Genomic DNA, 12,349 nt, shown 5'->3' with positions numbered 1-12,349 from the left:
AGGGTTTGCTCATGCACATGCACCTCGTATTTACATGCCGAGATGGAATTGTTAACCATTAGCTTCTGTTTCAGTGTCACCACAATCGCCCAGCTGTTTACTTGTATACCTTTTCAGATTTTAAACATTAATTTCACTTACCAACTATAGAAATGTATTACAAGGCTTTAAAAATGTATTGTCATCTGTGTGCAAAAAGAAAAAAAAAATTAAATGAGTTTGAGGAATTCAGTGAACAATGAGGCTTTTGTTTTACATTTTTGTCTTGTGAAGGCAGCCGTGAGACAGCAGAAATGGTAGGATCAAATTAGTCTATGGATGGAAAGAAGAATATTGTTTTCCTCAGCATCAAGTGCTGGATTTTCATATTTTTCAGAATAATATGCAACTTATTTCTGTGGCAGAAAATCCTCACCTTCCACACACTCCTGAAACTAGCCAATAGGAGGGAGGCATGAGGAAAATAGGGTAAACAGACAAAAACTAATCAGCCTATTCTTGAAGTCTGTTGCCAACCGCACAGATGATTTTTTGATTAATCTGGAGCTTTGTGCAGATAATTCTTGCTGATGACTGATGGGTGTCTAAAATTTGTAAAGACAAGATGTAAATATTTGCTCAAATCTGCTGAGCCAAATCACTGAGGTGACTTGATGTGCCTAGATTTTAAGTTTTGTTACATATATTTTTATTTATCTTTTTATAAGCTTGCATGTTAATTGAATAGCTAGAAGTTGTAAGAGGTGATTAAAAAGTCATCTTTCAGTACATTAATACAGATCTACAGAACTCAGATGCTAAAAATAAATTATATGTATGACAAGAAACTTGAAGTTAATAGCATATAGCGTGCTAATACTTTATTCTTGCTTCCAAGAGATTTTAAAATAATCATTTAACCTGAAGTTTAGTTGCTAAGAAGTATGGTTTCCAGCCAAATAAGCAGATAAGAAAGCTGCTCTTTCATTCCTGGTTTTTATCTGTAAAATGGATACAGTATTTGTAATATGCATTTCAGACAAAATTCTGAGGCTTTTTTTTTTGGGGGGGGGTATAAATTACTCCCATCTCTTATTCACTTGACAGTCGCTGTCCATTGACTTAACAGCAGTCAATCTAAGCATACTATGGCACTCTCTCCTAGGATGTAGAGGACACTGATTTATATCATCATTTTCTTTGCTTTAATTCAGAGGCTTGAATATCAGGTAAGTGTGTGAGTCACTGAACTGTTGGTGATCTTTGATAATGGTTTGTCAGTCCAGCTGTTGAAGCTGTTAACGCTCCACAAGCTGGCAAAGTACTCCCTGGTGCAGGGAATCATGGATCAAACAACCCCATGTTTGCTGCAGTCACCTGAATGGCAAGAGATGAGATTCAGATTGCAGTACATAAATAAACTGTTATGTTGGAGACCATACTGGAATAAACATCCCAGGCTCGCCGGGTGATTTACGTGGCAAGTGAGACAGAATGGAATGACAGAATGCGAGTGAGCTGATGATTGAACTTGGTAGATGTTCCTACATATTGCTGATTGTAGGTATATAAAACATTACTCTCCTCATTCAGATGGTGGTGGAGTTTTATCCTAAAATGGTTTTATATACGCATTCGGTGTATTTTCTTTTTTTGTTCCTGCAGAGATCCACTCTTTCCTGAAGTTTCGTGTCTTACACACTCACATACCAAGGTATCAATGTCAAAATTATCCTGGTTCATTTCTCTTCCACGTATCAGTTATGTTTTTGAGATTGTGCAACACAAGGGACTTAAATGGGTGTGAAGCCGAAGAAAAATGATGTTCAAACCTGAGTGCTGCAGGGACAGATGGACCAGCATTTCCAGTATTTTTTTTCCGCAGTGCCACTTGTAGCTAGGTGGACTTCTACCACATTTAATTTCTTTAAGTTTCTCTTCTGTAAAGCATATCTGTCACTTAATGGAAGTGTTCAGTGCTTTGAACATCAATTTAACAATTCTAAGTGCAAAATATTAGAACCTAATTTCATGTCTTCCTTGCTCAGGATAGTATTAGAGGCAGTGCTGCAGTTTTCTAGTTGTACTAATAAACTAATAGTCAAAATAACTTAAAACAAGGGAAATAAAGTGGAAAAAGGGGATTGAGATTAGGAACAAACTGTAAAAGCTCAAAAGCCTCCAATTTACATTGAGTCTTTTAGGAGGTGAGCTAAAGTTTCCAAAATGTTGTTTTCAGTCATTTATACAGTAGATTTATGATTATAATGATTTCAGTCATTTATACAGTAGAGAAAACTAATTTTGGAAGATTATTTGCTTGGACGAAAGTAAGAAAATATTGTTAATCTTTTTTTTTTTTTTTTTCTACAGGGAATTTATAACATTAAAATAATACTTCTAAAAAAAAAATTGAAACCATAATAAGCACTGTCCAAAGAAATGCAGTCTGTTGACAAATAATGTCTCAATAATATTTGAAAGCCTTGCTTATGCATTCATTTATTATGAGTATGTCTGAAAGAGGTCCCACAGGCAAGTAACTATTGGACGTGTTATAGTTTGGGCGTATGGACATAAAACATGCAAGATAAGCACTAGTACAAATAAAACTGAAGAGATTTGGTGCTCTCCTGAGATTGTGAGGCTTTGAAAATCATTCTCACTCAAATTCAGGGATACTTTCCTATATGAAAAAGGAGGGGAAAACAAACAAAAACATACTAGCAAGTAGTAATTTCTGATTAAAATCACTGCTTTCTGGAAAATTTTGTAGCCACTAAACAAGAAGAAATGTGCTTCCGCGCCCATGGCTCAGAATAGACCATATTCTGGAAGTAAGGGGAAAAGAACAACTTCAAGGTATATTATGTATCTCTTTTTTTTTTTTTCTTTGCTTATAATAAAATATTTAATTGCTGATTTTGTCTTGCAGGTTATTTTTATTCATATATGCTACTGTGTATAGGTTTATCACACAGAGGCACCAAACTGTTTCCTCTGTAGTCAGCTCCACCGTGTAGCTGTCTGTTTACTTGCATGGAGCACCTGAAATCATTCCCAAACAGCAGATTATGACAATTAAACTGTTGCTTTCTGCCCAAGCACTTCTCAAGGCTAACAGTGAAGCTGCTAACTCCTTCAGTGAATGGATGCCTAATGAGCACACTTGTGAGGGATAGACCTGGGGCAACTAGAGAGAGAGCACACTTTGGTGCTGCAGGCTGATTAGTGATCAGATATGTGATGCTATCTAGGGTCCCTGCTATTTTTGTGAATCATGGGCTTATGGGACAAGAGTTGGTAATAGTATCAAAGCTTTCAGGGGTTCTCACCGAGTGCTGAAAAGCTTCAGCTCTGTAGACAGCAAATTTGAGGTCATATAACCAAAAATTTGAGATCTGGACAAAAGAAAAGTAGAAAAGTCATGACAGAAATCTTGGGAGCAAATGAAAGCGGCTACAAGAGAAAATACAGACTCAGAAAATAGGATGAAAACTGTCTGCAAGACGGCACAATGTGAAATTAGCACAGGCCAGTATTATCTTTTAGGCTTTAGAAGTCACTTGTGGATAATTTGTTCCTCTTTGGCTCAGGTGAGGCTGTCGTGATGGCACCATCTCATGAGGTTTAGAAACAGAGCTGTGCAGGTAGAGAACCTTTAAGATGAACGCAGAGTTGTGGGAGAAGTGAACTGGCATGGGTTTTGAGGCTGCGTTGTAATAAGGATACATTAGAGTAAGATTTAGGAGCTTCACATGATGTGGGAACTAATGTCATTGTTTTATAAAAGAAAGCTGAGGAGATAGCCTCTGTAGCAGCTGTGTCATGTATGTTGCGTTCATCAACGTCATTAAAGGCTCTGGTATGCAACTGTAAGGATTAACAAAGTTTCCTACCCAGGCATAATGATGTATGAGTTGTGACAGTAAGGTGGGAATGTAGGTAGAGAGAACCAAGTTGGAGAAGTTAACAGCGTGGGGAAGATATAGTCAAATTTAAGGCTGAAGATAGTAGTTTAGACCAAAAGAACATTCTTCTGCTTGTTTCTCTTACTCTGATTTAGTTTTGAAATTGTCAGATGAGAAAAACACCATACTAAAAGCTTAGCAGAAAGTGATATTGTTTCTCTGCCCCCCATGGTGTAATACATGAAGTGATGTAATTATGTGGAATACAATAAAGGTATTTTACATAATGAAAATGGCAAGTTGCTTTCTTTCATATTAAGATGCATCAATGGCAACAAAGTTGCTTTAGGTATAGCAAATACTATATCTTTGTATTTTTTTAATTATAAATTTAACATCTAGGGCTTGTGTATTTTTTATTTATTTTTTAGTGCAGAAATAAGAAGTCTGGAAGCACAAAATGCTGATCATGTTGCAGTACTGGAGGATTGCATAGATTTTTCTTTAGCAAAAACAGTAAGTGAAATTGAAGAAAAACTAGATAAAGGATGCTTGCCAGATTGTCTAGATGATGACATTATTCCAAACGTTGGAAACGAAATTGGAGCAGGTAGGTTTCTTCATATGGTTTCATACTTTATTCTTACTTCCTGACTGTTAGTAATGGTTTCTTTAGGGGGTGGGGTGGGGAAGTAGACATTACAGGGAAAGTTCTGAAGTCCTTAATTTATATTATGGTAAAACAAAAAGGTTTGTCTTCTCATACAGTCCTAAAGAAAGATGAGATCACATAGGAATAACCACAGGAAAAACTGATTTATTTTTTTTATCCTCATCTCCTCCTTTCTGAGTTGACATTTGAATGTTTACATATGTTGATTTGTGGATACAACTTGATTCATTTCACTCAGGAAATGAAAATACATGATCCTATGATGCTAAACTTGTGTTTATGTGTACACAGAAAGTGCACTGGTGCGTAGGAGTGGTATTAATCTGTTAGGAGGGTTGTGCAGTCTACATGTAATTCCTTGTTGTGAACAGCATGAAATTACTTTTTGTGTAACTACACAAATTACAGCTACAGATTGATTGCAATGTAGGCATGCCCTGCAATGTAGTTTCCTTGATTTTAAACTCAAAACATGCTATAATGTACAGTATGACAAAAGCTTCCAGTAATTTTCTATTTTGAGAAGAGCCTCTTGCAGTTTGAATGTGCTGTGTTCAGTCATTAAAAAAGAAAAATCTATCTAAAGCAACTCTAAGAATGAGAAACTTGTAACATTTATCTATAAACCTTACTTTTATCTTGCCTATTTCTCTTAATAAACAGTCAATATTGTGTGTTTTTGAAAACCAGATGATGAAACCGAATTGTTCTTATGTTGGTCTTGCCTCTTCTCTGCATTGAGTCATGAGTACTTGTGGGTATTAAATAATAAATTTTTATGTTCACAGAAGCTCAAATCAGGTTTCTTAAGGCCAAGCTACATGTTATGCAGGAAGAGCTGGACAGCTTAGCGAGTGAATGCAGGAAAAAGGTAAGATCTGAGTTTTCTTATCTGTAGAAATAGAGTACATCCCCCTTTTACAAATAATCAGAATAGAATCCCTTTATCTTTAATTAGGCTATTTTTCCTTTTTTTCTCTTCAGTTAGTAAAGAACTCAGGTTCTATTAAAAAAAAAAAGAATCAAGAATAGTAATTTCTGTATAAACATAATCTTAAACTATAAGCTTTTAAAGCATACTTCATGAAGAAGAATTTGAGACAGAAATGAATGATTAGTACTGAAGATGTGCCCCAGCTGTAGGGACACTGTGGTGCTGCAGTGAGGAGGAGTCAAAATACAGACCCATGATATACAGAGGGAAGATGAGTAGTGCCCAGAGATGGGTAAAAGAAGGAGAGGGATGGAATGAGAAGTAAATTAAGTTTGTGAAATTTAGTCAGGTACTCTGGGGGCCCTTGGTAGGAGGAAAAAAAAAAAAGTGGAAACAGCTCATTTGTGATCCACTTTCAGTGGAATATTGTAATCAAAATAGAAATCAGGCTGTCCCATTCTCAGGACACCATTCTTGCTGTGAAGGACTGCATTTGGGACTATATGTTTAGTGAATCACCTTATGAATTTAAGGAAAGGGGAGACTGTACTGGTATCTTTCTGCTACAGTGTACTACAAAAGAGTTTTTTGATCTACACTGTCTGGCAATATACTTTCAGGTGATGCTCAGAACACCTCTACACCTCTAGAAAGGTAAAACCTGAAATAGTTCTTGTCTGTCTGCCAGAGGGATCGCCTCTTTTTCATGCATTTGGAACCAAGCAAGGATTTTGAACTAACTTGCCTTTTTTTTTTTTTTTTTTTTTTTTTTTTACAATTACATTATTGTTGACTGGTCTCTTAACTTCAGAATGTTTTTTTCCTCCTTTTCCCCAGGCCCAAATTTATGATGACATTCAGAACACATGCCAAACCACCCATGTTTTTTTCTCTCCAAGTTTTGAGTGAGAGTTAAGAAGCAGGATGATATTAAAATTGTTTTGGAGATAGGTACCTAGAGAAAATCTGTAGAAGGAATTAGATTTTGATATTTTATATCTGTACTTGAGACCATATTTAATATTTATCAATGTGGTTACTTTGGCATTTTAATATATCTATGCTGTGATCAGAAAAAGGCTGTAACATCAGCTTTTCAAGACACTTTCACTTTCAGATTAAACACCATTTTGTCAGTAGCTATAGAACTTCAGCATTCCATGACAAAAATACTATGGAGTTCAGTTACTCTAGCAGATGACAGGAGAAAACCTCATACCTACTTCTGCTTCCATACGACTCTGTATGTAGTTTCTGTGGTGTGAAAATAACTTTATTACATTCTGAAGGCCTCAGGAAGAACATACTTGCAAAGCCTCGAGACAGACTGTGAGTTTTGCTTCAATTCACAGTACAATTATTATAAGGAAACCTGTTTTAAATATAAAAAATGGGAATATCTGGGAATATCTGAGGTGCATATGGTCACCAAACACTCAAGATAAAGAACCCATTTCCTATGTGAGAAGCATGTATTGCTGTGGGCTGGGAGGGTAGGAGAGACTCTTGATTTTTTTTTTTTTTTTTTTTAATAGAAACTCCACTTTCTATGCATGCCTTCTTATGTTTTTGGTAAAGAAATGAAGGGCATAACGTAGCTCTGAAATAACCTACATTAGTATTCACTTGCAGTGTTTAAAAGGTTATAAATGTAAAATGCCTTTAAATTATAAGGCTTAATGTGGGATATAATTGCCAGTAGGTCATGAAGCTAGTACAGGATTCACTTTATGTTGAGAGAAACCTGGATTTGAATACTTGATGCATCCTGGAACATTAGCTTGCTTTTAAGTCAAAACCAGGTAATCCTTTAAAACATAAAGGATGGATTATCAGTAATTATATGCCCTTCTTTTTGCTAGATTTTTTCCTAATTGTGTGCATTTAGCTATTCTCACAAAAATGTCATGAAATATCTATGTGCCATTGTTATTCATATAATTCCATAACATTCTGATGGTTCTCACAGCCTTTGTGTTACAAGAAACTACATGTTTTATGTATTACTACAAGACAGTCCTAACTTAAAGACTGCAGAAAATTGGATGAGCAGAAAAATATTTTTTGAAGTACTGCTCTGGTAAACTCATGATCTGTTGTTTCTTTAGTTTGTCTACAAAGCATTGTGAAATCTATCACCATCTAAAAATTTTAAAATAACAGCATTTAAAAAAATATTATATCTACAATATATATACTTGTAGTTTTATTTACGAAATATTACTATCACAATATTCTACTGCTTCCTTGCAACATTTTAATTTGTTTTTTGTTTTTGCTAATTGCTGTCAAACAGGATGATGAAAATCAGAGTTTAAAGTCTCGTCTTAAGGATACCGAGGAAGAAAAGACTAGGCTGCAACGAACAATCAGCGTGCAACAGTCACAGAATGAAAAGTACAAAATGTTGTCACAAGAAGCAAACAAAAAAAGTGAAGGATTACAACAAGAGGTCATTGCACTAGGAAAGGTATTGCAAATATTAGTCTCATTTATCTCATGAAAGGGAAAAAAAGCATTGAATCACCCTCTTCGGGCTAGTTTTGCAGATTAGTATCCAAAGATCTCATTAGCATTTCAATCTTTGGTAACAGTCTTAGAAAATGTATCTTAATATGGTCTAATCACTTTGTAGAAAGAAGAAATGACATTTTGTTAATTGTTTTTCTTCTGTTTCTACTATCGTATATTCTGTATTTTAAAATTGTGTGAAAGATCTGCAGGAGACAAAGCCATCTTTTGTGAGACTGCTGTCAAAGCCATAAAGAAATCTTGAAAATACAGGGAAATTGTATTTTTCTGGTTTTAATTGTAGTTGCTAAAAATTAATGATGCTCTTGTGGTAAATTGCAGAACCTGGTGGAAGTTTTTAAAAAAAAATTAAAAAAAAAAAAACAAAAACTGCAGGTCATTTTAGTATCCTCTGCAGGTAAAGGAAAGGATGTCTCTTTATTCTTTGAAATGGACTATTTGAAAATCAGCCACTCCAATTTGGATGTATCAAAATTAACCTGGCTCCTCCTGCAGGCCTCGTGCAGAATTGTATACGTGCCTAGTTACAGCAGATGGCCTGTATACCCAGCTTTGTTTGTTTGGAACTTCATCGAAGAGCAGCATGTGTTTTTCTTTAATTACTGAGAGCTAGAGAGGGTGACATCAAAATCCTGTACTACATATAGTATTGTATAATGGATGTAATGTAACCAGGAACGTTACAGTCAGGAATGTGGGGAAAGCAGAACGCAACCTGTAGCTTAACAAAGCCTCATTATACCTCCATTGTACTGCACTATGCAACTGTATAGGTGTTCTTTCGTCTTAGTGTTACGAAGTCCTGGCATTTTAAAACTAGAATGTGCTAAGCTTGTGTGTAGTTTCTGCGCAGATACTTGGAGATTTTGAGTTCACTCAGGTATGTACCTTGATTGTTGATTCTGTCAGGAAAATGTATGTTGGTTCTTGCATATTCACAGTTAGAAAATTTATCCCACCATTTATGATGCATCCATTGCAATTAAAATTTGATTCACATCTGCTGTACAGCTACCATATCCAAAATATGGTCTCTATTCCAAGTTTGCTTAGATTCTCAGCAATTTAAGCAACTTCATTAATCTCCCAGTTGCTTTATTTGTATGTACCTAGGCAAAGAGTTTCACCAAGTTTTCACAGTTTACCTGAAACATTGTAATTAATTTATTTCTGTTTCATTCTTCTGCTTTTTGGTCTCCCTGACTCTTATCTTCTAAGCATCTGCCCTCATCTAGGTGATCTAATAAGCATTATCACCATTTTCTGTTTGCTGCCTGGTTGGAAGAATATTATTTCCCCTATGTTCTCTCCCACTTGTTAATTCAAATTAATTATAATGTCATATAAAGTTTAGGGAAACATCAAACTTTTGCTCTTAACCCTGACTTTGTGCAGGGATTTTATGGCTTGCCTTGAAGAAAATCAATGTTAAACATCTTCTCTCAAGTGTTTTATGGGGGATGGGGGTAGCAACAACAACAAAAAAAGTTGAAGCAACATCTTTGCCAGCTGCTGGGGAGGTGGATTCACCAATACCATTTTGAAAAGTTAGTGAGATGCAGCTTGCTCTCCTCTTCATCCATTTTGGAGAAGATTTCCAGCTTCCCAGAAAGACCCAGTCCAGTCATAATTTATCTTTTTTTTTCTTTTTTTTGGTTATACTTGTCAATTAGATGTGTACCTGGGTGCAATATAAGCATACTAAAGTGTATTTCTTGAATAACTGATGGTTACTTAAAGTAACCACCACAAGAGCTTGTGTGGAATTAAGGAAATGGAACAACTGCTCAGAACATGAGAGCCTAAGAGTAAAGGGTTAAAAATAAGACGCTCCCCCAACCTCAGTTTGTTTAAAATAATCTTTCTGTACACAAAATTTGATACACTTTAAAAAAAAAAAATCTATTTCTTTTTCACAAATGACAAGATGTGCTCTTTCTGCCAGAATTGTTTATTTCTTCTACTTTGTCTTTTATCTGTATTCTCTGATCTTTAATCTCGTTACTCTGTTTCTCAGCTTAGTCTCTTTTTCTTATTTCCCCACTTACAGCACTATGAAATACCCTCATCAGAGATAAGAGGGAACTGTTTTGATTGTTGCCATAAACACTGGATGAACTATTTTCTGCTAGATGAAATAGTTACTACCCTGAGGCATTAGGGTAGGTTGTTTTAACTTCTAGTTTGTAATTACATGTGATAAGCTGTGAGAAAAAGAGGTAAAGAAGCAGTTGCAAATACTAGCCACTGCTCTGAAGTCTGCCACAGCCTGAACATGGCAGCACTTTTCCCCATTTTTCAGACTGGGCATAGCAGTGGTCTCCTGTATCAATCCTGTGGACTTCCATGATCAGCTCCACAATACTCTAAGAGAATGCTAAAAGAGAGCTTAGAAAGACTTTTCAGGATTTAAAAGGAGGAGGGAAAAAGGGGATAACAGTAGTATTAATGGTCTTTGATTCTATTCACAGGCCACAGAAGTCTGTTAAGTTCTCAGGGATGAGCCTTGCTGCAAATGTCTTGGTTGTGTGGTATTCATTAAAATACCATGATTCATAACATTTGTTTTTAACCTTTTCTTCCTACATAGGAACTAGAGCATTTAAAGCGTGTTCAAAAGCAGGCTGCAACCAGTCAGAGTGCAACAGAGGTTCGCTTAAATAGGGCCTTGGAAGAAGCAGAAAGATATAAAGTGGAGCTTAATAAACTGAAGCAAAGTAACAAGGTACAGTGGTTCAGAAGAAAGTTTCAATTTGTGATTACTCAATATTGCTGACATGAGACAAATAGCTTTGGAAGTACGGTGTCCTTTACAGACTGTCCCATAAGTAACTAACAGCAAGTCATCAAGGGGCTTGATAACTTATCTCTGATGATACTGCTGGAGGAAGAAATGCATAGAAGAAAATGATAGCCTCTCATTTTTTTTTTGCCTTTTTTTTTTTGGATAATAGATGTCCCTAGAAAGGGGGGGAAGTAAACATACACAACTAATAAAAACACAGGCAAATCACATTATTAATTTTGATGCATCCATTTGCTTTTCTGAAATGTCATTTGTGGCTACTATTTGTCATTTTGTTACATTATGCCAAGTTTCTCTGGTTAAAGCTTCACTTGAACAATCTATTTCTCATTTTCTTCCCATGGTAGGATGTAGTTAACCAAGAACTCAAAGCAATTGAAGAATTAAAAACAGAAAACAAGAAACTGCAGAAAGAAAAAGGAGAGCTAATTGCAGGTTTCAAAAAGCAGCTCAAGTTAATTGATATTTTAAAGAGACAAAAGGTAAGGACACAAATGCTGTTGTATTTCAGATAACTCTTAATTGAATTTGTCTGTTGTCAAGTTACGTATTCACATACATGTAAGCTAGAGCCCCAAGACCAGGAAGTTGGAATACAAAGGAACAGCAGCTTTTATTAGCACATGTTGCCAACGTTTTTCTTTAAAGTAAAAGCTGGTCCTCTTTTGAATTGACTCCATTCCTAATTTGGAACATATCCTGTTATGGTAAAAAGATTACTACTGACGAGCTTGGAGACAAAGAATATATGTTCAAGAATAAATATTGTTCAGGTTGTAACAGCAGCTCCCTGCAGTGCTGTATCAATAGAATCCATTTTAGCATGTGAGGCTTTTTTTGTTTTTTCCTCCAGCATATTACTTGTATGTCATCAGCTATAATATAGCACCCGCCCAGGATTAAGGCATTACATTTCAGACTCACATTGTTCCTGGATTCTCAAAGTGCATCCTTTGCAATTAATACTGCTTCTTTGTACACATGTACAAATCTGCCTAAGTGCAGATCTCCCTGTGTGTCACAAAAAAAAAAAAAAAGAGGAGTGGGTGAGGGGAAGAGTATTTAGCCTAGGTGTGAATTTACTAGAGTCAAGGATGGGAGTTGATCTACGTCCTTCTCTAACTGCTGGAATGTCATGCATTCTTGGCGTCACAATGACATCTACGTGGCCACATTGGTTTCCTGTCTACATGACACTGGCACCTAGCCTTATTTTGGAAGTCGTTTGTTTGTATATTCTTTTAATATCTCCTTCACTTCCTCTCTGAGGGCATAGAAAGAAGGACAGGGGCTTCTGCTTTCAGCTTTCTTTAGTATGTGAAGCTGAAATTGAATATAGAGTAGGTAGTAAAATACTTGCTAAAAATTCGTGTTGAATGGAATCACTGGTGAAGACTGTTCCTGAAACACTTTGAAAAATGCGTTTATCCACTCTGCAGTGTCCAAATACCAAATACATTTTCAGCATACACCTATCAAATGAGCTTTCATGGAACAAATTGAAAGAACCCGTA

At 35.9% G+C, this 12,349-nt stretch overlaps 1 protein-coding gene across 4 annotated transcripts in view; it reads left to right on the top strand.

The window, feature by feature from the left end:
• The window catches only part of TEX9 (testis expressed 9), a 49,912-nt gene that overhangs the window by 31,282 nt on the left and 6,281 nt on the right, over positions 1-12,349 (top strand). For 3 of the 4 annotated variants that reach the window (XM_068696261.1, XM_068696263.1, XM_068696264.1), the window contains 7 exons: positions 1,645-1,693; positions 2,756-2,841; positions 4,322-4,500; positions 5,352-5,434; positions 7,794-7,967; positions 10,620-10,754; positions 11,183-11,317. In XM_068696261.1, the coding sequence (XP_068552362.1) occupies positions 1,645-1,693; positions 2,756-2,841; positions 4,322-4,500; positions 5,352-5,434; positions 7,794-7,967; positions 10,620-10,754; positions 11,183-11,317 (841 nt within the window). The remainder of the gene's footprint in view (positions 1-1,644; positions 1,694-2,755; positions 2,842-4,321; positions 4,501-5,351; positions 5,435-7,793; positions 7,968-10,619; positions 10,755-11,182; positions 11,318-12,349) is intronic. The other variant, XM_068696262.1, reaches the window with a different exon arrangement.

The sequence above is a fragment of the Anas acuta genome, chromosome 12 (assembly GCF_963932015.1).
Source record: "Anas acuta chromosome 12, bAnaAcu1.1, whole genome shotgun sequence".
NCBI lineage: Eukaryota > Metazoa > Chordata > Aves > Anseriformes > Anatidae > Anas > Anas acuta.
Note: the sequence above shows the minus strand (reverse complement) of the source record. Positions and strands in the feature narration are given on the sequence as shown.